Source organism: Oryza glaberrima, chromosome 1, assembly GCF_000147395.1.
Source record: "Oryza glaberrima chromosome 1, OglaRS2, whole genome shotgun sequence".
Classification (NCBI taxonomy): domain Eukaryota; kingdom Viridiplantae; phylum Streptophyta; class Magnoliopsida; order Poales; family Poaceae; genus Oryza; species Oryza glaberrima.
In genome coordinates, this window is record NC_068326.1 from 36,432,980 (window position 1) to 36,456,908 (window position 23,929).

At 44.9% G+C, this 23,929-nt stretch overlaps 4 protein-coding genes across 4 annotated transcripts; 2 read left to right on the forward strand and 2 right to left on the reverse strand.

Annotated features, from left to right (window-relative positions):
* On the reverse strand, positions 1-3,529 carry LOC127756276 (B3 domain-containing protein VP1). The gene is made up of 6 exons (XM_052281662.1): positions 1,949-3,529; positions 1,665-1,754; positions 1,347-1,447; positions 842-888; positions 646-722; positions 1-406 (listed from the first exon to the last, which is right to left on the reverse strand). Exons 1-6 carry the CDS (start codon positions 3,527-3,529, stop codon positions 113-115), a joined length of 2,190 nt encoding a protein of 729 aa, XP_052137622.1. The 3' UTR covers positions 1-112.
* Positions 3,530-6,657: 3,128 nt separating this feature from the next.
* On the forward strand, positions 6,658-13,363 carry LOC127775788 (protein BLISTER). Its single transcript, XM_052302085.1, has 13 exons — positions 6,658-7,094; positions 7,433-8,075; positions 8,176-8,678; positions 9,189-9,308; positions 9,761-9,826; positions 10,554-10,664; positions 11,058-11,134; positions 11,404-11,471; positions 11,792-11,905; positions 12,001-12,182; positions 12,334-12,402; positions 12,702-12,857; positions 13,066-13,363. The coding sequence occupies exons 1-13, from the start codon at positions 6,999-7,001 to the stop codon at positions 13,141-13,143; spliced, it is 2,283 nt and encodes a 760-aa protein (XP_052158045.1). The 5' UTR covers positions 6,658-6,998; the 3' UTR covers positions 13,144-13,363.
* A 196-nt stretch (positions 13,364-13,559) lies between these two features.
* LOC127775798 (uncharacterized) lies at positions 13,560-18,423 on the reverse strand. The gene is made up of 13 exons (XM_052302098.1): positions 18,250-18,423; positions 18,043-18,154; positions 17,651-17,733; positions 17,502-17,567; positions 17,125-17,225; positions 16,925-17,043; positions 16,582-16,622; positions 15,858-15,946; positions 15,036-15,216; positions 14,795-14,911; positions 14,662-14,706; positions 14,322-14,453; positions 13,560-14,194 (listed from the first exon to the last, which is right to left on the reverse strand). The coding sequence occupies exons 1-13, from the start codon at positions 18,367-18,369 to the stop codon at positions 14,060-14,062; spliced, it is 1,341 nt and encodes a 446-aa protein (XP_052158058.1). The 5' UTR covers positions 18,370-18,423; the 3' UTR covers positions 13,560-14,059.
* Positions 18,424-18,660: 237 nt separating this feature from the next.
* LOC127759848 (uncharacterized) lies at positions 18,661-19,635 on the forward strand. The gene is made up of 2 exons (XM_052284071.1): positions 18,661-19,140; positions 19,363-19,635. The coding sequence occupies exons 1-2, from the start codon at positions 18,661-18,663 to the stop codon at positions 19,633-19,635; spliced, it is 753 nt and encodes a 250-aa protein (XP_052140031.1).
* Positions 19,636-23,929: the final 4,294 nt, after the last annotated feature.

Sequence of the window (23,929 nt, forward strand, 5' to 3'; positions counted from 1 at the left end):
CTTAATTAATTTTTTTAGGAGGTTTTACCATCGGTTATAATACGGAGCTAGCTAGCTAATAATTAACCTTCAAATGGACTGAAGCTTGCTGCTGCTGCTGTCATCTGTTTCTTCAGATGCTAACCGCCATCTGGCTCATGGAGGCGGCGGCGGCGGCCTCCTGGCGAGAACGCCGCACGCCGTGCGGGGACTTGCCCTTGCAGCCGCCGCCGTCAGCCTTGCCTGCTGCCGCCGCCGCTGCGGCTTCGGCACTGTCATCGCCGCCGGTGCCGTCCTCGGCGCCGGCGGCCTTTGTATTGGACGAGACGCCGGGTTTCTCCGGCGAGCCATGCTTATGCTTACCTACCGCCCCCGACGAGTTGCCTTGCTCCTGCGCCGCGCGCCTCACCTTCACACCGCGTATCAGCTGCTAATAATTAAGAGATAAATTAAGATTACGGTTAATAATTAATTAGCTGCTGCTTGCAGAAATTAACAGAAGTACTCCATAAACAAAGATACTGCCAAACTGGTCATCCGAATTAAAGACAAACAGTGGCATGCAGCAACTATATATAGCTTATTGGCCCTCAAAATCACATCCAACTGAGTTGAGTTAAAGAGTACTCGAAAGAAGTGGGAAGGGCAATGATGGATGAACATTACATATTTGCCTGACTTGATATCGGAGTAGATCACAATGAAATCACCCTCCTGCAGCTCGTTTGAACGAACAAAATCACCTGAAAAAACATATGACAACGATTAATCAGCAATACTTGAGCGCCACAAATTAAGGATGGAAGTTACTGGCATGGCTTGTGACTGTAAAATTTGAATAATTCAAAAGTTTGCTATTCACCTGTGTTTTCGAGAAGATACATCCTGCTTTTGTTGTTGGGCCAAAACCTGTGTTCATGAAAATCAATATCCATTAATGTCAGTGAATCAAAATCTAAGCCATCATGTATTCGAATAACTTGTGCATATATAATATTGCCAATGGAAATAATTAAATTAATTAATCAAAAACATGAGCTCAGCAGAACCAGCAAAAATCATATGCATAATGTTAGTTAGTACTGAAAACAGCAGGAAAAGATCGCTTTTATTTTTTTGTTGTATGCACTTGAGCATCAATATAGAACACGATGAATGCATGCTCCTATTTGACTCCCAGATTCCAATGATATGTTCGTATGACCCACTTGCCCAATTGGGAAAGGGACCATCCCATAGTCATTTACTATTTCTGGTTCAGAGGTTTCTATCCCCTCCCAATTAACAAAGAAGCAAGTGGACTTAAACAAGCTTAATAAGCAATCCCAAATCATGCTTGATGCTTCGATCGAATGTTGATTACTCACCGGTACCGCATGTTCCACACCTGAGACGTCCCGATGTCCTCCATGGGGATGGAGACACCATCCCTCGTCTTCAGCTCCGGCAGGTGAACCTCTGCTTCCTTCTGAAACCATCCACAGATCAAGAAAGGGGAGACTTTTTAGTTATACCATGATCGGAAATGTGAAGAGAAGGTTCAGGCAAATTCCGTCTTTGATTAGGGGAGAAACATCAAGTATGTGAGTGTGTGCAAGTGGGATCCTTCCATGGAATGGATTTGTGCCAAGTGGGGTAGTGGATTTGGAAGGAGAAGGTGTTCGAGATGGTGGTGACTGTCTCACTTTGGGGAGCACGATGCGGCCGAGGCTCCCGACGTCGCTCTGCTTCAGCACCTTCTGCAGCAGGAACCGCAGGTTCTTGTCCGTCTTCGCCTGCAGCAATCCAATCGATGCCGTTAATTAGCTAGGTTGATAAATATTGGAGATTCTATCCCTGGACAGCGATGTGAGTGAGTGAGTTTTGAGTGTGTGGAGTGTGTGTGAGGAGGAGAATCGAGTTCTCACTCGCGTGAGATCCTAGCTATGGTGGATAGCGATTGATGTCAATCGTCTGCATGCATGCACACCTGCCGCTTCTCTGAAGCCGTCGAGCGCTGAAGGCTCTCCGCTCCGGCCGTCGCCGCCGCCTGCGGCTTCGGCTTCGGTTTCTCCGGCGAGGGTTTCGGCTGCTTCGACGTGGCGGGAGGAGGATTGGGCTTGTTTGATAGGGGATTCTGGATGATCTGGGCCGCCGGCGGCCAGATGCCCCAGCTCCGGCAGCCGGCCGACGACGGGGTGACCGGCGCCGAGTGCGCGGCGCGAGGGGAGGGCTCCTGTGGATGGCCGGAGATGTGGATCTGGCTCAGGTTGAGCTGCTGGCTACGTTGCTGCTGCAGGCAGGAGAGGCGGCGCTGCCTCGCCATCCGCTTCTTCCGGGCCTCCTTTGTCGAGGACGGCTCGACTCCGGCGAGGCGTGGAGAGCACATGGCGTGGCCGCCGGAGTACTGCCCGGGGAATCCGGCGGTGAACGGCGGTGGCACGACCGACGGCATGGTGTAGGAGCTCGTGGAGGAGACGGGGAACGGCGCGAATTGCTGCGGCCAGGCCATGTTCCCTCCGCCCGACGCATGCATGTCGCCCGCCGCCGCCGCGTTCGGCGGGGAGAACGGCTGGCTGCTCACGACCACGCTGCTCTTGCTGCAGCTCTGCTGGAAAGGGAACGGGCCGGCGGCGCCTGGGTACATGGCGTCGCCGCCGTACGCGGCTGGCGGCGTGAAGGCCTGGTAGGGCATCCAGGATGTGGCGGCGGCGGAGCCCATCTCCTGGCCACCGGAGGGGAACTCGTAGCCGGGGTTGGCGCCGGGGCTGGGGAGCTGAGGGTCCGACGACGCGGCGCCGTCGTCAATCGCCGTGCGGGGGCGCTTCTTCTGGAGGTGGTGGTTCTGCACCCAGGTGAGGATGAGCTTGAGCAGCTGCATGGTGCCCTGGCGCCCGCCGCCGAGCCGCGCGGCCGCCGCCTCGATGGTGGATCGGCGGAGGCGGATGCTGCGGAGGTCGTCGGCGGAGATGTACTCACGGTTGCTCGTGAGCCACTCCATGAAGAACGCCGGCAGGTCGTCGGGCGCATCACTCCCCTCCATGCATGCGTCGCCGGCGTCGTCTCCTCCCCCGGCCGCCTCCATCACCGCCTTCGTATCGCCGTCGCCGGTACAATCGTCCGCCTGATGCGGTTGCCCGGACATGGCGTCCTCTATCATCATGCCAACGTCGTCCGGGAACAGCGGCTGCTCGGCCTCCCACGGGACGGACAGCGACGCGAGGTCGAGGAGCTGGTCTATGTCGGCGAGCTCACCAAACCCGTCCGCCGCCGAGGCCGGCTCGGACGGCTCACCGCCGCAACCCCCTCCCGCCGCGGTGGTGAAAGCGCTGGACGAGTTCGACGACGACGACGACGAGAAGGTTGAGCTTGACGGGGAAGAAAGGCACGGGAAGTCTGGGAGCAACGGGAAGGTATCGTCAGCGAAAAAGACGTCATCCCTCGCCGCTTCACCCCTGATCTCCGCCGCCGGGGCCTTCCCCCGTCCGCCGCCGCCGCCGCCGCCGCCGCCACCCTGCTTCCCCGGGTTCCCGTGCGAGTGCGGCGCCGACGAGCCGGCGGAGGCGTCCATGCAGAGTGGAGGCGGGCGGGGGGGGGGGGGGGGGCGGAGAGCGCGAGATGTAGGCGATGCGAGGCGAGGCGAGGCGGGGGGTTTGGCTTTGTTTGTCTGTGTGCGTGTAGGTGTGGAGGTGGGTGCAGTTACTGAGAAAGGAGACGAACAGGAGAAGCAGCAGGAGGTGGAGGGTGGGAGAGTAGAGAGAGAATAGATGCGGCTGCGGCCCACACGTGGCGGCCGCCGAGGGCTGTGGGAAGCGCTCCACCGCCCACGCCAGCCTCTCCTCAGCGACCGTACCTTTCGCCCCCCGCACGGCACGGCCACGTCCCACTGACCCGTGGGCCCCACATTTCCTCTGGGCCCACTTATCATTGCTGGGGGCTGCGTTTCTGGTGGGTGGGGTTCCCCTTTTTTTTCCTGAGTTGTAACGGTCAATGACAGTGGGGCCTACGTGTCAGTGGGAAGTACGGGATTTCGGCGCGTGCTGGTTTTGACCGCCGCGGCAGAGGGGGAGGGAGAGGAGCGTTCTTGCCTGTGGTCCAATGACATGTGGGACCCAAAAGGAAAACCATAGAGTGGTAGGGTCGTGTGCGCGTAGCGATTTTTGCGCGCCGTAGGATGTCCGTGTCGCGTCCGCGCCGACTAAGGGGCTACGCGTCCGGTGTTTCCGAGCCGTCCGATCCGAACCACCGCGTGATCGAACGGACGCCATCTTCGGGAGGAGACCTGTGTGCTGTCTGGATTAGGAATATGGGGTGCGTTTTTTCTACGCGCACGTACGAAACCTACACGAGCTGGAGATGATGACGTGGAGGTGTGGGTCGCACCTTGGTTACGATGACGTGGGATTTTACCATTGGTTGCAGTGGAGGTGGCCCGTGTGAACACATGCAGCGAACGGCCCAGCTCGATCGATCACCAGCAGCCGGGAAGCGTAAGCGCTAAGCAGAGGCATGGCAATGCCATGGCATACGTGATCTTGTTCTGGCCGTTGCGTGTGGAACTGTGGGTGGAGCATTTGCTTTGTCTTGTTCGATCGGAGGATGCGGCTAGGTAGGATACATGTTTTGCAGGGGTAAGAGCAAAATTTCCACTTTCCCTTTGCTTGTTTGCTTTGCAACAAATGCATTTGAAAATGACAGACAGGCCCCCAAAATCAGATTAAAAAATATGTTTTCTTTGGTGTCCTTAGTGATGAGGAGCACCCAAATAACCCATGCGACATCATCCAAAGATTTTATTTTATTTTTGCAAGTTTGTACTTTGAAATGAGCCAATAAATCTATAATACACATTTACGACTACGTATCTTTTTCAATACCCGTGGAATCAATTGATATATTGATTCATGGATGCAAACAAAAACAATTGTAAATTTTGGGTCATTGAACGATATATATCTCTCTAAAATATTATTTATATCAAGATGACGATATGCATATATCTTTCATTATTAATTGTTCGCTCAAGCATATCGTATTCCTTCGAGGGAATGAAGCATCGAAGCTCTTGACTCACATCCAATACATTGTCTAATTCAATAATTGGATTTGAACATCAAATATATTCCATGCGCTGTGCAATTTACAAATCATTTTTAATTAGTATTTTACTCTTCTCAATCTATATTATCGATAATATGTATTTTACTATTCGATAGCAACTGTAAATAAAGGTCGCTGGGTGTTACAGGTCAACAATCATTTGAGCGATATGGTAGGTTGAGTATTTCCCCTATGTTGTTTTGGCATAACTTTCATATTACTATGACAACAAGGTCATTTTGAAGAGTTAATACCGCCACGTCCATTGTGCATATTTATAAATAGTAACTATCAAAACACAACTAAACCCGTAGCAAACCACATGCATATATATTGAATAAGTGATTTTGTAAAAAAATATTTATAGATTTTGATATATGAGGGATACTTGTAAACTTATGTATATAACTCAGCCATGTCATCATCTCAAATAATTTTAGACAATCGGATTAATATATATCACATCATTTATACACTGACCATTCGATTGGAAAATACCGGTTTGCAACATTGGAATACTACTATACTTTAGTCATGATTGATACAAATTTCGATTTAAAAGTGTAGTTGCATGAATTTTGATTCATGATAATCTATACTGCAATTATCATTTGCATTGTGATATATTCATGATTGATGACTTCGATGCTCGGCCACAGGGTTTGTAGCGCGCAATCTATTTGAGCGTAGCCATGTAGCATTGTACCATGAACATATCAATATGTGGTGACTTCATGCATTAAAAGAAGATGGACACGTTGTAACCACAATACAACTTTCTTATCTCCCAACAACTTATATTATGTGCGGACGTATATAAATACAAGAGGCTGCAACAACATTTTGGCTCTTTGTGATTCATTGATCCGAGGTAAGGTCATAACCTTACAATGGTTCACCACCATGTATTTTCCGAAGTACACCCATGGCTACATCTATACACGTACGCACGGTGTTTCGATAAAACAATTTTGCTATGAGTATATAGGCTTATGGTTCACTGAAAGACACACACTAATAAAAAGACACAAGATTTGGCTCGTGTTTTGGATTCACGAATAAATCTGGAAAATGTTTTCAATGACATATAAAATTTTCTACTATCCCCATAAAAAAAATGTACTAACTTTCTTTGATCATGGAAATTAAACCCTACAACAAGATTAACGCATATACTCCATCTATCTCGAGATATATATATATATATATATGCGATGTTGTTAAATCTTAGATATATATTTGATTTTATTATGTATATAACAAATTAAAGTTATTCATAATATATCGTAATAAAAGTTTATAATAAAATACAATAATAATTATATAATTTTAGTAAGATAATTGAAAATAGCGTAACTGTATCATTCGTGTTAGAACAAACAGAGGAGGTACTCCTAATTCCTTTCACTGGAGACCAAACTACATCATCGACTCATGGCGTCGTACCACAGAAGCACTAGCTGCTGGCAAAGCCGTAGATCAGTGGGACGTGGCGGAAGCCAAGCCGTCGGATCATCCCAGCGAGGAAACCACCCGCGACCGCGACGACGCAACAGCAGGAAAACCCAAAACCGGTCGGACTCCACAGCAACCCCTCCGCCACGAAGCAGCACGCACCAAAAAAAGAAGAAGAAGCGAAGCGGGGGCGAATTGAGGCCCAAATACTTGGGTGGGGTGGAGGGCCGAGCGTGAGAGATTTCGGAGAGCAGCGCGAATCCCCCAAAAATCCACCCCCAAATCCCAATTCCGAATCCGACCTCCCTCCTCGGCCAGATCTCGCCCCCTCTCCCCGGGGGGCCTCCGATCGAATCGGCGGCTGCACCGCGGCCGGCGATTCCCGGGAGGAGGAGGAGGAGGAGTAGGAGGAGGGGATCTCGCCGAGATTTGGATTGGGTTTGGTGGTTGGGTGGGAGGGAGGGAGCTGGGGGGTGTGGCCAGCCATGGCGTCGGCGCAGGTGTCGTCGTCCTCCGCCGCCGCCGGTGCGGCGTCGTCGTCGTCCTCGCGGAGGAAGGATCTCCACGCGGGGAAGAAGCTGGTATGTCTGTTGCTTGCGATAGACGTAGTCGTTGGTTACCCGATGTTGGTAGTTTAACCTTCTGGAAATGCTGGATCTTTTTGTCCAGACACGTTTGATTGAATAGGGAGCATTGACCGCTTTGCGTTAGAGATGTAGTTCCATCGATCGTTTTGCTTATGGTAGAGAAGTCAAATGCGCGCAAATTACCCCCGTCATCAGCACGCTCAGTTTGAAATGTTGAATTTTCGTTACCTAGATCTTGCTATTTCATCAACTGATCCTGAGTGATGATTTGATGCGAAATTAAGTTCAAGTTGGTTGTAGAATAATGATGTCGTGTTTTCTGATATATCCAGCTGGCGGAGTACCGTAAGAAGAAGAACAAGGCGGCGAAGAAGGCTGCTGAAACTGCAGACCAGGCAACGGCGCCTGTTCCTGATACACTAGAGAACCCTCCTCCAAATGCCACCAGTACTAACTCGGGAGACAAGTTGGTATCGGACGTGGATGTGAACACAACAAGCACATCATCTGTGCCACCAGTCTACGAGAATGGCCCAACGAGTTATTCCAGAGGTGACGAGCCCTTGTCAAATGGACCTGCCCCTGTAAATGTGCCAGTCAGTGTTAGTAATCCTGCCCCATCGCATGATGTCAGTAGTGTTGGAGGGAGTAAGATTTATGGGAACTTGAGCTTCTCTGACTTAGTTAATGGGCATAATGAGGATTGGAGAGGCGATGCTGCTCGGAAAAGGGAGGAACATAGTCCTGACAAGGACGTGACTTTAAAATCTAAATTGAGTGCCTTTGGAAACTCAGATGAGGTCTCCCATTCTTCAGATGAGGTCTTGCTGAGTCAGGGAAGAAATCCAGTCTTGAGGGAAGTAAGTGACACTGAGCAGTCTAGTTCATATTCATCTGGCAGCCTTTTTGGAAAGTTAGAAGGCACGCAAAGTCAGGGTTACTCTGCAAACAATGATATCTTTGGTCGGTTCCGAGGTATATCCAAGCCCTTTTTCATATTAAATTACGCTATCTGATGAGTGATGATAACTTGAATATGTGGCACTTTTAACTCTTTACTTTTGCTGCTATGCAGCCACCTCTAAAGACTCTTCCCAAGCAGATGGCTTAGCGTATGCCAGCAGCCGGGAGTATGGAAGTGCCTTCAATAATTCTTGGAATACATCAAATTCCACACCTGTTAGTTTTGATAAACAGGATCCTTTTATGTCATCTGGTTATCCAACTACATACAATCGATCTCGGCCATCTTTTCTTGATTCTATTGGAGTACAAAGAGCTCCAACAACTGAAGTCCCATACGCGGAGCCTGCAAAGGCTAGTAAACCATTTGACAACTCGAATTCTGAGAGTTCATTTTTTCAGCCACCAAATCAACAATCCGCTGGAAGCAATGATGTGGATGGTTCTCTAAAATCAGGAAGACAAGAATATAACAACGAGAAGGGATCATATGGAAATTCCATTCGTACTGATTCCTTTCCTTCCAAAGATGAACGGAATCTGCACCATAGTACTCAAATGTTCCAAAACTTCACAATTCCTGGGAAAGATGATGATTTTGCTGCACTAGAGCAGGTGATGAGTGCTCGATCTATGTTTTCATTGTCTGTGCTTTCTTGAGGATATATAATATTTTATATGTATGTCAGGAATGACCTAGTAAAATTGGACATTGGACATGATATTGAGAGCTGTGCATTTATTAACAAAATCTAAACGCTTATTTATGTTTGTTTGAATTGATGACGCTTACACCTGAATGCTATTGTACACAAAACAAAAGTTTAGCTGAAATTATGTCTGTACTAGCCATATGTCCAAAAGATAATTTTAAAAAGTATATGCTTCATAATATGTAACAACTTGTTTGACTGCGTGCTGCGTATAGTTACTGTTCTGCGTGGTGCAGCTTCTGGGTCTATATTCTAGACAGAACGTCCAAATCTTGTGATGGACGTGCCATATTCTACTAAATTAACAGCCTTATCCTTGATTATATATTTTTACTTCTCCTGAATTGCATGTACTTTTTGTTATTTACGAGTATCCGCATCCTACTCATGTCTGCTCTGGTTTGGCTGTTAGCTCATTGAGGATTTGACAAAAGAGAAGTTCGCCTTACAACGTACTCTTGAGAAATCTCAAGAATTGGCTCAAACTTTGGCCACAGACAACTCAGCTTTGACTGATAAGTTCAACCAACAGGTATTTCCAAATCTCCATTTTGGTTTTTGGAGTTGGATCTAGTATCCTCACAAACTTTTGGCATTTATTATGCAAGTCAACAACAGAAAAACACTTTCTTCACAATTAATTAACCAGTTTCTGCTATAACGTAGTATTTCAATGTCAAAGTTTCATTCTGCCCGTTTCTCTGTCTTTCCTTGTTGCTCTGCCTTATTCACGGTGAATGATATTCAACTAGCATAACATGCTTGCAAAAGTGTCTCTAGCAACTAGAAAATGCTAAATGAGAATGGAATAGCTAAGCAATCACCCAAAATTTACCTTACAGTCAATACTTCTTATCTGATCAGTAAATCATCAATTCTTTTACAGCATTGGTATAAGGACAGAATCAATACTGATTAGTCATATATTTCCAGTCACTTATTGTCTTGTGTATCATATTTATTATTTTGTTTGCAAATGCTTAGGCACAAGTTATCAGCAACCTGACATCTGACATGGAGAGATTGCAGAACGAAATTCAAGCTCAACTGGTTAGGCTTATTCCACCTTTTCTAGCAATCATTAAGATTCTGTAATTCCATGCTTGCTATGCTGACATGCTTTTGTTCTGTTGGTTTTTTAGTAGTACTATCGCTGTGTAATTTGGAAATATAATGTGCTAGTTGCAAGACATATGTTAGCATAGAATATGACTTATGAAATGTAGAATGTCTCCGGATATGAGGAGCTAGGGAATGAGTTCATAAGATCACATGGTTCACTATGTACCCAGCATGCACAATATGTTTAGATTTTGGTGTTTGACTAGGCAACTGGCTGAAGTATGGCGCTGAACTATTGCTTGCTAATTGCCTGATTCATATGAAAGTATCTCCACTAAATGTTTAGGTTACTTAGTGTACATTTGACTTACTGATGTTTCTGGTAGTTAGCATCATCTGTGCACTCAGTGCTAGTATCTATCAATATGAAACTTATGATTTAGGGCCAGTTTGAATGTGCATATTGCCTGAGCTTACTTAGGGGCACGCAACACAGAACATGTTATCAGTGCATTATTAATTAAGTATTAACTATTATAAACTTGAAAAATGGATTTTTTGAAGAAACTTCATATACTTTTTTTTTTTTTTGCATAAAACACACCATTTAGCAGTTCGGAAAATGTGACTAACAAAAAACGAGGAAGTTGTAGTTTGGAGTTGAAGTTTTCTCATAATTTGTATAGTTTTCTTACCAACTCCAATTTTTCAACAGCTGGCACTTGAGTCTGTCAGAACGGAATATGCTAATGCCCAGCTAGAATGCAATGCTGCAGATGAGAGGGCCAAAGTTCTTGCAGCAGAAGTCATTCTACTTGAAGATAAGGTGCTTAGCTATATACTCGTCTGCTTCCTCTCTAATGTTGCAAATCAACCTAACCTTATTAGTGGGATAATAATGTTGACACTGTTTATAGTTTTTGAATGCTCATTATTTTGAGCAATGTTTTTTTGGAGTATGTTATTATACTATACCTTGAGTACATTAAGCCCTAGAGGTGTCACAGGCTCACAGCAACAAATCAAAGTATAATGACAGATATCCCATACACCTGCAGGCAGGTAATGCCTATTATATTCAAGTTTTAATGCATCAGATGTAAATATATAATATCCCTTGATATGCCAAACATGCAGCTGCTGTTTTTTTATCTAACACTTCTCTTTAAGGCACTATTTATCAAAAGCGCATGCAGTTTGATATATCGCTATTTTTTAGGCTCTTAGACTGAGGTCAAGTGAGTTAAAGCTTGAAAAGGAAATTGAGGGTTTGAGCTCTGAGGTTTCTTCATACAGGTGAGGTTTTCTGCTATGAGTGCATGGTATGTGTTTTACAAGGTGGGGAGATCAATTGATAAGTGAAATGGGCTTCAAATATAAATGTGAAAGAAAGTTTCTGGTTTTTCCCACATTGGCATTCTTGAAATTGTTATGCGAAAAAAATATGTGAGTCTTGTGTTAACATGCAAAAAACATGACATGAGTTTAAGTTTACTGAACTCACACACTGATCATCCGAGGGTACTGACAGTGTTTCCTTTACGATTTTCTTTTACTATGCACAGGCGCAAAGTTTCTAGTCTAGAGAAGGAGCGTCAACATCTTCAATCTACTGTTGAGGCTCTTCAAGAAGGTAGTTACCTTTTTACTCTGTTGTAAAACTTTTTTGAACTCGTTCTTTATCCCATGCCCAACTCAATTATCTGGTGAGTCCTAGAAAATCATTAGTTGTGTTCACATCTTGCACGCACATTTTTGTTCCCTATTATTTAAGCCCCATACTCACACATCCTTTAGTGTCACTTATTTTTGGCTGTCAAATAACTAAAACTAAACTAGAAATTTATCTGTAATATTCTAGTTGGAATAAGACTTGCATGTGTGTGATAGACTTAATTTATGCATGAATATTGCCGGTTGTAAACTTGACTTCACATTGATACTTTTGGACAGAAAAGAAACTCCTACACTCTAAATTGAGGAATACTTCTGTGACTGAGAAGGTCAATATTATAGAAAAACCTTCAGCTGATAAAAGAGATGCATCAACTGCAACAGAAGATCTAGGTATGAATGTTGATCTCCCCTTTTGTTTGATATCTATGAATATGTATTTCAATTTTCAACTACTAGTCTGCTTGACACGAAATATGCATCTTCAGATACAGGGGAAAGCAGCTCTTCAGAAACCCTTACCAGTGCCATTGACACAGTAGAAGATGGTGAAACATCTGTATCGCGGTCCAATAATGTGGCTGATTTTACTTATTTAGAAGAGGTGTCTTCTAGCATCCCACATGATCAGCTTAGAATGATCGACAATATCAACTCCTTGATGTCAGAGGTAATCTCTTTGATGTGCAAAAATCCAGTGTGGTTGGTACTTTATATCACTTACATTGATCGATTGCACCTAAATAACCTTAAACCACAGCACTTGAGTTTCATAGCCTACAAAATTTACTTCCTTGTTAATAGTAATTGTTGCATTGCAGTTGGCAGTGGAGCGAGAAGAGTTGCTGCGAGCTTTGAGAATTGAATCATCCAATTGCTCCAAGCTGAAGGTTTTGTTCATTTCGCAGCAACTTTGTTTCTACTATTTTTGATTCATTGAGCCTATATTTCTTCCTGTCCAGAGCTTCGATCGACCCAATATAAATGCGATGCATGTATAATTAAGCACTAAGCCTCTAGGGTATACAAATGCCTAGGGTCTTGTATAGTTGCCCAAGGGACTAACCCAGCTGGCTTAACCTACCGGGCCCTTTCCTCCGGATGAAATCATGTCCAAATCGAGGGCTATTGTGTACTGTAACTTTGTCATGGTGTATCTATCTTATGCAGTCCATTCTTTGTCTTAAAGGAATTGAACAAGGATCTAACGCAAAAGCTGGAGATTCAGACTCACAGACTTGAGCTGTTATCTTCTCAAAGGATGGCTAACGAGAATGTCCTTCCAAAGCCGATCGACACACGCTCCATCAATGATGCAACTATGTATGCTGATGAAGGAGATGAGGTAATTTAGTTTCTGTTATCTAAGCATCTAACAGCAAAACTCATAGATCACATAAAAGAACATCTCTTTTTCATTATTGTTATAAAGCTTTTTCATGTGTTGACAGCTTGATTTTTTTTTAAAGGTTACAACTTATCTGATGTAACATATTTGATTGCCTTTCTCCATTAGATCATTGTTATGATTGTCTGACGAAAAATATATACAGGTTGTTGAACGGGTGCTTGGATGGATAATGAAGCTCTTCCCTGGTGGTCCAAAGCGACGAACCAGCAAGCTCCTCTAGTGGAAAGTAGAGTTTTGGTATACCATAATGTTTTCTTTTCATTTATATATGATATTTTTTTGCCCTGTTTTGGTGATAGCATGATGAGAAGTTGTATATTGGAGGAGAGCCCCTTGATGTAACCATTCTTTTTTCTACAGAAAATGAAATGTATGGTTTGACTTCTGTGGAGCTACACTTTTGTATTGGCAATGAACAGAATAGCTGCCAGCAGGAAAAATACGCCCCCTTATATATTCCATAATTATACGTGGGGTGGAGGTGTATGTTGTAATTGCTGTATCCATTTGTTATTTCATTCACTTGTTATCCCTAGCTCTACTATCTCCCTCGTTCATTTTCTCTTCTGTTATTTGCTGCAACTTGTCATCTGATTTCCTATATTGCTCTGGCTACTGGTTACACCGGAAGTGGAAGTGTGGAACACCCATAAGGAAAATTATGGTCCTAAATCCTAATCCATATTTATCGTTACTCTAATTTTCCTATGGAACCTTGAACACCATAGCGCTCTCTCTCTCTCTCTGGTAATTGTGCCTTGTAGTTTGAAGACTCGTTATCAATGCAGTGAAAATTGTGGATGCGATTTATACACTTCTACTCCTAGCAATCCGAAGCCAAGGCTAAATGACAATAACAATAGAAAAGACTCAAAATTATTTATAAAATGAAGTTCTCAAATTATAAGCCGTGTCACAAAGAAGCAGGCCTGACATCCTGTGTAGTACACTATAATCCACTTTTCAGCCATGCAGCTTGTGAAGTAGAAATGGACAAATCAAACTTGCGATTCTTCGGTCGACTAAAAGACTTTCCTGTTCTCTAAAAGAATGCGAAAGTCGATTTTTATCCGCATGTGATAGTATGATCTGACCAACGAATAGACTAAAATATAACAAGAAATAATATATGATGACTATTTCTTGTTATGGGTAGGAACGCTTAGATAGAACTTGGTGTTCCTGAAATCATCAAGGAGTGGATTATATCCATCTTTGGTCCTAGTCTTCAACGGCAGTCCAAACTCTTCCATGAAGGCAGCAGAATCAAGCTAACGATAGTTGACAAATAACATCATACTCGTCAGTGCACCGAAGTTTGTAAAAGATGTGATGCAAGATGAACTAGGACACTAGGTTGCATAGAAAACAAAACTGGCTTAAATAGTCTGAACTTACAATGATGGTTCTCCTCGTCTTAACTGGTTTAAATGCACCGGGGTTCTTTTGCTGTTTTGAGAAACCAGAGCAGTCATGGTCGATCTTCTCCAAAAGCCAGAAATCGGTTGGGAAGAAAATATCTGCGTCACCCTGGCAAGTAACATAACCGAGTTCTTTTAATAATATATAATAACACATAGCACAACAACTTAATTAAACACATAGCATAACAACTTAATTGCTCAAAGTTATTTAGTTCTTTTTCCCCATGGGGTTGGACAGTAGGGTCAACTAAGCTACGACATGTTTGCAACGAATCTAATATTCAGATATAACAGAACAGAAACATTATTCAAACCTGAGCCTCAAGATAGTTGCGATGATCCAAAGTCCTCCCGTCCTTCTGCAAGCAGGACACAACATCAACGAGGTGTCCTAGAGAAATTGCCTTGTTGGAAAAACGCACCAAAAGTCAGTGAAGGTCTTGTCACCTTTGAAGAAACCAATGGAGCTCTATCGCCAGGTATACTGACATCAGGAAGATAGCTGAAATCTGAAGCTATAAGGGACATGCTTGGCAAAGCTTGATGTAAAGTATCTAGTATTTTCTGCATACGTCATAACACATATTTCAGAGATTCTGGCAGTAAGCTGACAAACTCATCAGCATATGATCACATATAGAATAACAGTTTATAACCTAACAAGTGGAAGTGGGTTCAAAAGACATACCAAGCATCCAGTTGGTAACCAAGCTCTCCGAGGCTTTGGGAATACTTTTGACACAACTCCTTTTGCAGCAAGTGATAATTTGTCTCTCACAGACACTTTCTCTTCATTTATGCCAGTAATCTCGACACAGCGGGAAACTAGTGGGTCTTGTAATGGTTTGTATACCTCAGAGCCTTGTGAACTATTTTTCATAAAAGGCAACCATACAAATTTAATGAAGTCTGTCCTCATTAGTTACCAGGCAATATCAATCAATACAACTGTCCAGATTCCAGAAGCACAAGGGTGATCGACTATGTTATACTAGAGGGGTAAGGAATCAGCCCTTCAACAATAATATATCGAAAATGATAAATTTATCTAACAAGAATCTAGTAAAAGACCAGCATGAGAGCACTATAAAACAAGCAGAACCTTCCCTTAATCTTCTGTTGAAGAATATACCTTTTTTCCTTTCCAAAATATAAAGTATGTATACTAAGAATAAACTTATCTTATGTAGCACTGTGCTTATATATGTTACAAATACAATACAGTAATATATAGAAAAGAAATGATAAGATCAATAGATCATTAGCCACGAGGTAACAGAAGAGAATTCAGTAAAAGAATTTCACTACAGACTGTCAGACTTCCATCATTTTTTTTTTACCCACAAGAAGCATAAGTTCATTCATTTCATCAAATTATTCCAAAGTCCAGATCATTTCATTGAACTTGCCTAAAGCCGCACATAAATAATCGGTATAAGAGCAAAAAAGATACTTTCATATATTGTCTGAAGCATACACTCTCAGGAATCAGAAAAAGGAAAACACAAACCTGCCATTTACTTTTTCAATCCATACTTCCATCCATGGAGAGACCTGATCTGGCGAATAGACAAGGTCATGTGGTAGATTGTCAAGTACCTGACAATACACCAAATGAATGTTGCTGTTGAGGCTGCTGCCATCATGTCTCTAAGATATGATTGCGAAGCTAAGAAGTCCATATGATAATCTAATTCTTCACTTAGCAAACAAAATGATACTGGCAACCAGTGTTTCCCTACTTGCCATCATCAGTCAGTCCAGACTACTGGCATGGTCATACAATGGTTAATAAGTGATGGTTGGTAGAATGTCTAAAGAGGATCCTATATCTGGTTGTTATGGCAATAGTGAGGGTACGTAAAGGAACAGCGCCCAACGTTGATACAGTGTTTTGTTTGCAATATCATTGGCAAAGAGAGAGTAATCAAGAGTTTATGTCTGCTATAACTTTATAACCTACTCTTACATATCCTTTGAAACACAAAATAACACACAGATAAACTCGACACTGAAAAAAGGTATATTTGCAGTATTCACATCTTGAAAGCCTAAATAACATTTGAGGTGCTGCTACACATTCTGCCAAGCTACTAAGTTAGTGCAAACCAGCCAGAGGACTGCAGCTAAGCGTCAATTAATAACAGGAAAGGTGGACTGTAATGATGGTATATTGCTTCTTTGATTCATATGAGACATCAAAGAAACAACCGAGCAGATAGTCAAGGCAGTACCTCAAGCATTAACACCCAACAAGGTCGAGGATCCTTGCGGCCTGTAAAATATGACAGGAAAGTAACCCAAAGTGGTCAAGGAATAAAAGTGCAACAATATAAAGATCAGAAGATAAAATCCGATATAAGTGTGATTTGACATGGAGGGATTAGTGGGAAGTCTGTGTAAGTGTAACCCACACATTTTAGACTGAGCCTATCAGCACTACATCAAAATATGGTGTAATAGCATTAGCTGAAAATTTGCAAGCTGAATTATCAAAGTTCATACATTATTTTTTAAATAGAATGCATTTTAGAGTAGATTGCCCTACAGAGGAGCAGGGACAAGAAGTCAGCTTACCCCATCCAGCTCTGTCAGTTGCGTCACGACACTCAACCATGAACTTTGACAAATGGCTTCGCACCTCACCAACAGTTTCCAATTGCTTCTCAGCTAGAGAGGAACTAATTTCTACTGAGCTAGCAAATTAAGATAAAAGCAAGGTCAAAGCATATTCGATCACATAACAGAGATCGTAAAGTGAAGGAAGGTTTCCTTACATGTATTTCATAGTATTGTATACTTTCGGTGGAGCATTTAACATCATGTAGTCAAGTATGCATTTTGCACATGTGCCAGAACCACCACCAATTTCGTAAATCTGATCCATGCAGGGGAAAATTCATATGGTTTGGTGAAAAAGAAAACAGATGACTATGTGCCATAATATTATAAGGTACCTTTTCTCCAAAAAAAAAATTGCCATGAGAACTGCAGTAATATTACTAGTTGAGAAGGAATGAAAAAAAGAAAAGGAAAATGGTGCAGTAGCACAGCCATCATTTATTAAATCATATGTGAGCGGTTATGGCGCTTGTAAGAGCAAATGGGTGGATGGAGGTCTAGAACTATGCTGAGGAGGAAGTTAAGAATGCACCTTCAGTGGGACTGAAAGATTTGCTGTACGGAGGATTGATGCAGCTATTGCATAGGCATACCATGGCTGCACCAGAGAAAGACCACGCATCAAGGGTCAAACTGACAGAAAAATGACACTACATGCTATTGAACAGCTTAAGAAAACACCTTGAAGAGCTCCACTGGAGTGAACCAAGCGATGTCATGCTTCTTGTACAACTTATCAAGGTACTGCATATACGCACTCCTACCTACATAAGCAAATTACTTCCGTTTCTAGTCAAATGTCCAAGATATTAAAACAGCACAACACAGAATCGTAATTGGCAAACAATCAATGGAGTTCAACAGTCATGGAAGAAAAACAGAAGTCCCAAATTTCTGCATGAGAGGAACAGTGGCACGCGCAACGTGTTCGTCGAAATGCCACCTCGGCAAACAAATGTTAGAACCGGCCTAATCTGATTCCCGCAATGCCGGAACACACACACCAAACTCCCACAGCCAAATCCGGTCCAAGCAATAGAATGATCCAAGAAGCAGGTAGAAAGGAGGATTACCGTCGAGCTGGTTGAAGCGGATGCTGGAGTCGAGCACGCCCACGGGTCCCGACCGCTTGGAGAAGTAGCCATGGTTGGGGTCGTACAGCGCCGACCTCACGAAGTCACGCACCTGCGCGCACGAAGCTCCCACCAAATCATCACCCGCTACAAGGAGATCTCACTGCGCCCCTCCCAGCCCGCGAAACCTCCGCCCCGAGCGCTTACCAGGATGGGCTTGTTCTCGGGGACGATCCACGACGAGAACATCGCCGCCGGATACCACCGCGCCAGCGTCGCCGCTCGCCGGAGCGCCGCCGGGACGGACGCCATGTGCGGCGGCGCCATGGGGGAGTCGGGGAGTGAGTCGCTGCGGCGGCGGCGGCGGCAATGCCCACGCGGTTCCGGGCCTTTTCCCCGAAAGAAAAGAAAGGGAAGTCCGATTCGTGTTCGGGCCCAAGCCCAACACGAGTCCTAGTCGGAGTCGTGGGCTGCTTGGGCCGTACGGCCCGCGGCCTATTTAAGTCGCGCGAGAGGAGACGCATCTCCTCGCGCACGCGCACGCTCGAGAAATTGAGAGATTCATTCAATTCGAAGGGCGGGAGAGAAGGAAGGGGAGAGATGATGATGACATCAGCGATGCCGCCGGGCGGCGGCGGGGAGGCTCCTACTCCGGTGACCGGCGTCGCCGGCGACCCCCGCCATGAGCAGCGCATGAGGCTGGTGAGGAAGGCGAGCGAGCTCGCGACGCGGTGCGCCGTCCCCGTCGCCTTGTCCGGCCCGGCCATCGGCGGCGTGTGCGAGCCGCTGCGCTGGCCGTCGATGGACAAGGCACGGGATATCAACAATCGGTACAAAGCGCTGCCGGAGAACGGTCGGAGGAAGATCTCCGTGGGCGACGCCGCCGACATCGCGAACCAAGCCGCGACGCAGCAGCCGCAGGGCGTCCCCGCCGGCGGCGAGTCGGCCAGCGCGGCGGGGGTGGCCGCTGCCTTCGGCGCCATGACCGAAGAGGAGCTCCGGGAGCTTCTCCGATCCATCGACTGCTCCCTGGCGGCCGCGAGCCACGCGATCCAGAAGGCCGCCGACGAGGCCGAACAGAAGCTCTCGCTCCAGCGCGCGGGCACGCTCATGGCGGTGGACTCCTCCTCCCAGGACGCCGTGTCGCCACATGCCGCGCCCATGGACATGGGAGACGAGGTGCAGGGCGCGCAGCCACCACCGGATCGGTGGTTCGAAGAGGAACGAGAGCCGGTAATTTGCTCCAAAAAGAAACCAGAGCCGTGCTCCGCCCCGCCGCCGCCGCCACCGCCGGCGAACCGGAACGGCGTCGCCTACGAGGCCGAACAAAGGCGCGCGTGCGCGCTCATGGTGGACTCCCAGGAGGATGCCGCGCCGCCGCCGCCGGCGGCGGCGAGCGGGAATGGCGTCGCCGACGACGGCGAGTACATCAACCTGGGCGGGTACATGATCGAGCGCAACCGATTCGAAGCAATCTGGCGCGAACACGCGATCCCTCCTCCACAAAGCCTCCTGCCGGAGTCGTTGCCGGACGACGACGGCGAGCCGCTGCGGCTGTGGTCGTTCGACGCCGGCGAGAGGGTAATCCTTTGAATGTGCCCGCGTTGAGTTGGCCTCTAGACTTGAAAAGATTTTGTTGTTGATAAGAGTAATGCTATATTTACTTTATGGCCGCGTGGCTTGTGACAGAAGTAAGATGTAATCTATTTTCATTAAAAAAACACTTTAAAAAATCTGTACTAGTCTTAATTAGTAGTTAGTTAAGGGCCGTTTAGATTGCAGTCAAAATAAATCTAATGCTAAAATTTTAGTAGTTTGACAATATTAAAAAAATTGACAGAATTTCTTATGTATTTACTAAAGTTGGCCAAGAAACTAATTGTATGCACATTTTTAATAATTTTAACAAAAATGATATGATTTGAAATGACATCAATCTAAACAACCCTTCAGTTAGAAAAGAATGGGCTTAAAATCAAGAATCACTCATATTTTATCCACATCAGCTTTTCAAGATGCTTTTTCTAGACAAATCACAGATTTTTGTACGCGTATAATTTTCCTTTTGAGAAGGTTTTGTATCTAAAACAGTTTCATTTATGCAGAGCTCGAGAAAACAGCACAAAAAAAAGAAAACGGCTGCGAGGGGAAGATCAAAGCTCACTGGACACCTGTGTTGACGACATTCTGTACCGGCTGAAGGGTCTTCGATCGATGATTTCACTTAGATAGCAGTGCAGTGGTCTGCCTTTTTTGTGAACTTGATGTTTCTGTAAATTTCTATGTGAGATTCAGATGTTGCTCGATCTGTAGCTAGTTCCTGTCTTCCAGCTGTAACTGTAACTGTAACGAGAATTAACAGGCAAAAGAACTTTGTTATGGGGATTCTTTAATAAAGCTGGATAACTAGGTGATCTGGTCATCTAAAAAGTAGTCGTGGGACTGATCGAGTTTGCTGTTTGCCGCCTTCCGACAGTTGACCTTCATGTCGCCGCCGCAGTTGCCTTTTGCTGAAAATTGGATGGAAAACGTGCATCGAGGGATGGGTATTTGATTGATGGATAATTGGATGTCATCAAACAACAACATGGATAATATGGAGCATGCTGTGTACCACTAGTGTGACTCTAGGCATTGAGAGACAACACAAACAGTCAAAGATTGGTGGGAGACACTAGCTAATACGGCATGTTGCATGAGTTCGAGAGGTTTGCGCACCCTCATCGTCCTCATGGTTTGGGAGATATAGAAGAAAAGGAATCAACGAATCTTTCAGCACAAGGAGGCTACATCATCTTTCCTCTTCGCCAAGATTAAGGAAGAGGCGCGGACTGGACAATGGCAGGAGCAAAACGTTTGCGGGACCTTCTGCCCCTCCATATATAATATTTAAAGAGTACAAAGTTTTTCATTTCTAGTCCTTAAGAGTTGTTTTTTCTTCCACTATATTCAATGAAAAGTCATGATCTAGTGCCGTTTTGCTTAAAAAACAACATGATTGTAGTTAATAGTTATTACTCCTTAAAGTGCACTTTTTTTAAGTGTAAATAAGTAAATAACTGATGGATATAATTGGAATATCGTCGAACAACGATTGGCCCTTTTTTTCTTTTCATTGGCGTTTAGATCGTTTGACGTAGCGACGTCCGGGGTCGTTGCGCCATTCGATTGACGGAAAAGAGGGAGTACAGCGATAGAAGGGGCTATTGCTCGGTCCGCAACAACAAAAATCAAGCCACGAAGACTGTCCTGGGCCCATGGAAACAATACGACGGTAGCATTGATTCCGAGGAGTTCCTCTACATCCATTCTACAAGTGCAACCGTATATATCGTGTCTAACCTGACAGTCCGTCTTATTTAAAAAAATATATATTTTTATTATTAAAAAATAGTCACACATAAAGTACTATTCATATTTTATCATGTAATAAAAAATATTTATTATAAAAAATTTCTAATAAAATAAATGGTCAAATATTGGACATAAACAATATAAAACTACACTATTTTGGGACGAAGGGAGTACCATTCTTAATGCAATAGGGGCAAATGACAATGCATTAGCGAATTATCTATCGATTACGTTGAACTGCTCATCCACCTTATGTCATATTCTTGATCAACCGAGCATCGTTTTTATATAACGGGTAATATTTTCAACCGCTACTGTTTTTTTCTATATATAAATGTGTTTTCTAATTTCTTTCTGCATCGTACTGGTGTCAACACTGAGTAGTTTAAATGATGAATATGATTTATTATCGACCGATCGATCATTGTTTTTGAAAAGATAATATTGATTCTGAATGTTTTCGACCGTTTTCACCTCTTTTAACTTCCATAACCATGAGGTTATGGATACTCTATACAATCTCTACTATTATAAAAATTAAAGATGTTTTTGTCGGTACTTTGACACGTTATCCGTGTATGGTTCGGTTTTTAAGTTCGTTCGCTTTTGGAAATATGAATCTGTATTTGAGTCAAGTTTTAAGATCGCTCGCTTTGGAAATACAAAAGGAGTCGTATAAGAAATCCCCTTAAAAGAACTAACATGCTAACTTGAGATGATTGAACTCTTAACTACACATCATGATTTTCTAGAAATATATATATCCAAGTAAATTCCCACCATGAATTTCACCTTAACTAAACCATACAACAATAATAATATTAAAATAGCCTTCGTCCGTTGCAACACGCGGGCATTTTTTACCGTTATTTTCAGGGTAGTTATAAAAGGCACACGGTCGAGGACGATCTTCACGGGTTCCCGAACTTCCCAAAAAAAAGGGGCAATTACTTATTTGACCCTGTTTTGAACTGTAATTGACGATTTGGCCCTACTTTTTAAACTTTGCTTATTTGACCCTCCTTTTCGAGTACGAAGCTCCGGTCTGACCTATTCCATTTGGGTGAGGTGACGGTGTTAATTTTGGGGTAAATAGTCCATTTTGCCCTTGCTTATTTGACCCTGTTATATCCCTTTTGTTTGCTTGTTTGACCCTATTTTGTTATACCGTGTATATATTCAACAATGTTGAAATATTTGTAATAATTTTTGCTCAAGTAACAGATTTGGCATTAATTTGACAGATTTGAATCATTTTGTGAAATTTGACTTAAATTTGACAGAATTTTGTGAAAATAAATTAAATAAAATGTGCCCCAATTATGACAGATTTGGCATTAATTTGAGAAATTTGACTCATTTTGAAAGATTTGACTAAAAATTGTCAAATTTGAGGCAATTATGATAGATTTTGTTAAAAAAAAATCGGACAGCATCGACGCCATCGACCTCGCTCTCTCGGCAGTCAGCATGACAGTGGCGAACGGCGTGCACGGCGATGCGGCCGACGGTGAGCGGGGGCGGGCGGTGGCGGATGAGGCGGAGAGGCAAGCGGGCGGCGGTGGAGAGGCGGGCGAGGCGAGCTGCGCGGACGAGGCGAGCAGCGGTGGAGAGGTGGGCAAGGCGGGCGGCGGCGAAGAGGCGGACGAGGCAGGCGGCGGCGAAGAGGCGGACGAGGCGGGCGAGGCGAGCGGCGGCGGAGAGGCGGGCGAGGCAAGCGACGGCGGAGAGGCGGGCTGCTGTCACACCCTGAAGTTCTTTCCCAAGCCTGAATTGAAGTTATAAATGGTCTCAAGAAAATACCAGTATAAAGCAAGAGTAAACCTTAATAAATTAATGCAAATAATAATCAGAATTGGCATGTGGAATTTTTCTTGAGTTCTACATGTCGAAATACGCTAACAAGATTTTTAGTGGAATTTTCAGAGCTCTAGAAATAATTTTAACCAATTAAAATTGAGCAAAAGGAATATTTAATCCCAGGGAAAATCTTTTCCTCCTTTTCTTTTTCTTTTCCCTCCTTTTCCTCTTCTTGGGCCGTCGGCCCAGTCCACCCCGCCGCCGCGCGCCCTCCTCCTTGTGGGCCGGCCCAAGCCGCCCCTCCCTCTCTCCCCGGGACGCCGACAGGTGGGCCCCACTTGTCGGGGTCGTCCCCTTCCTCCGGCCGCCCGCCTCCCACATCGCCACCACCGCCGAAACCACCGCACCCCGCCCCCTCCGGCTCACGTCGGCCACGCCGCGCGTGCTTCCCCGCGCCCACTCCCCCTCTCTCTCGCCCGCGCGCTCAACCGAGATGGCCGGGATTCAAATTTGAATCCCGCCACTCTCTCTCTCTCCCCACCTCCAACCTCCCACATCGCCGGCGAAATCGGGAGCGCCCCGGCCACGTCCGTCCTTCTCGAGCCCCTATAAAGTTTCCCCGCACTCCCCTCCACCTTTTTCCTTTTTCCACCGCTCTCTCCCGAGCTCTCCATCGCTCCCGCACCGTGCATCCACCCGCCGCCGCCTTTCCCGCCACTCCGGCCGCCTCTAG

Bases quoted from the DNA above. Each gene is read 5' to 3' on its own strand.
- LOC127756276 (XM_052281662.1), bottom strand. From the start codon at position 3,529: ATGGACGCCTCCGCCGGCTCGTCGGCGCCGCACTCGCACGGGAACCCG. The intron at 889-1,346 runs GTGAGTAATCAA...TCATGAACACAG, and splicing joins GTGTGGAACATGCGGTACCG to GTTTTGGCCCAACAACAAAA. The intron at 723-841 runs GTGAATAGCAAA...ATGTTTTTTCAG, and splicing joins GTATCTTCTCGAAAACACAG to GTGATTTTGTTCGTTCAAAC.
- LOC127775788 (XM_052302085.1), top strand. From the start codon at position 6,999: ATGGCGTCGGCGCAGGTGTCGTCGTCCTCCGCCGCCGCCGGTGCGGCG. The intron at 7,095-7,432 runs GTATGTCTGTTG...TGATATATCCAG, and splicing joins TCCACGCGGGGAAGAAGCTG to CTGGCGGAGTACCGTAAGAA. The intron at 8,679-9,188 runs GTGATGAGTGCT...TTTGGCTGTTAG, and splicing joins ATTTTGCTGCACTAGAGCAG to CTCATTGAGGATTTGACAAA.
- LOC127775798 (XM_052302098.1), bottom strand. From the start codon at position 18,369: ATGGCGCCGCCGCACATGGCGTCCGTCCCGGCGGCGCTCCGGCGAGCG. The intron at 14,912-15,035 runs GTATGTCTTTTG...TGACGTATGCAG, and splicing joins GGTTACCAACTGGATGCTTG to AAAATACTAGATACTTTACA. The intron at 14,454-14,661 runs GTTTGAATAATG...GTTACTTGCCAG, and splicing joins GCAACTATCTTGAGGCTCAG to GGTGACGCAGATATTTTCTT.
- LOC127759848 (XM_052284071.1), top strand. From the start codon at position 18,661: ATGCCGCCGGGCGGCGGCGGGGAGGCTCCTACTCCGGTGACCGGCGTC. The intron at 19,141-19,362 runs GCGGGCACGCTC...GTCGCCTACGAG, and splicing joins AGAAGCTCTCGCTCCAGCGC to GCCGAACAAAGGCGCGCGTG.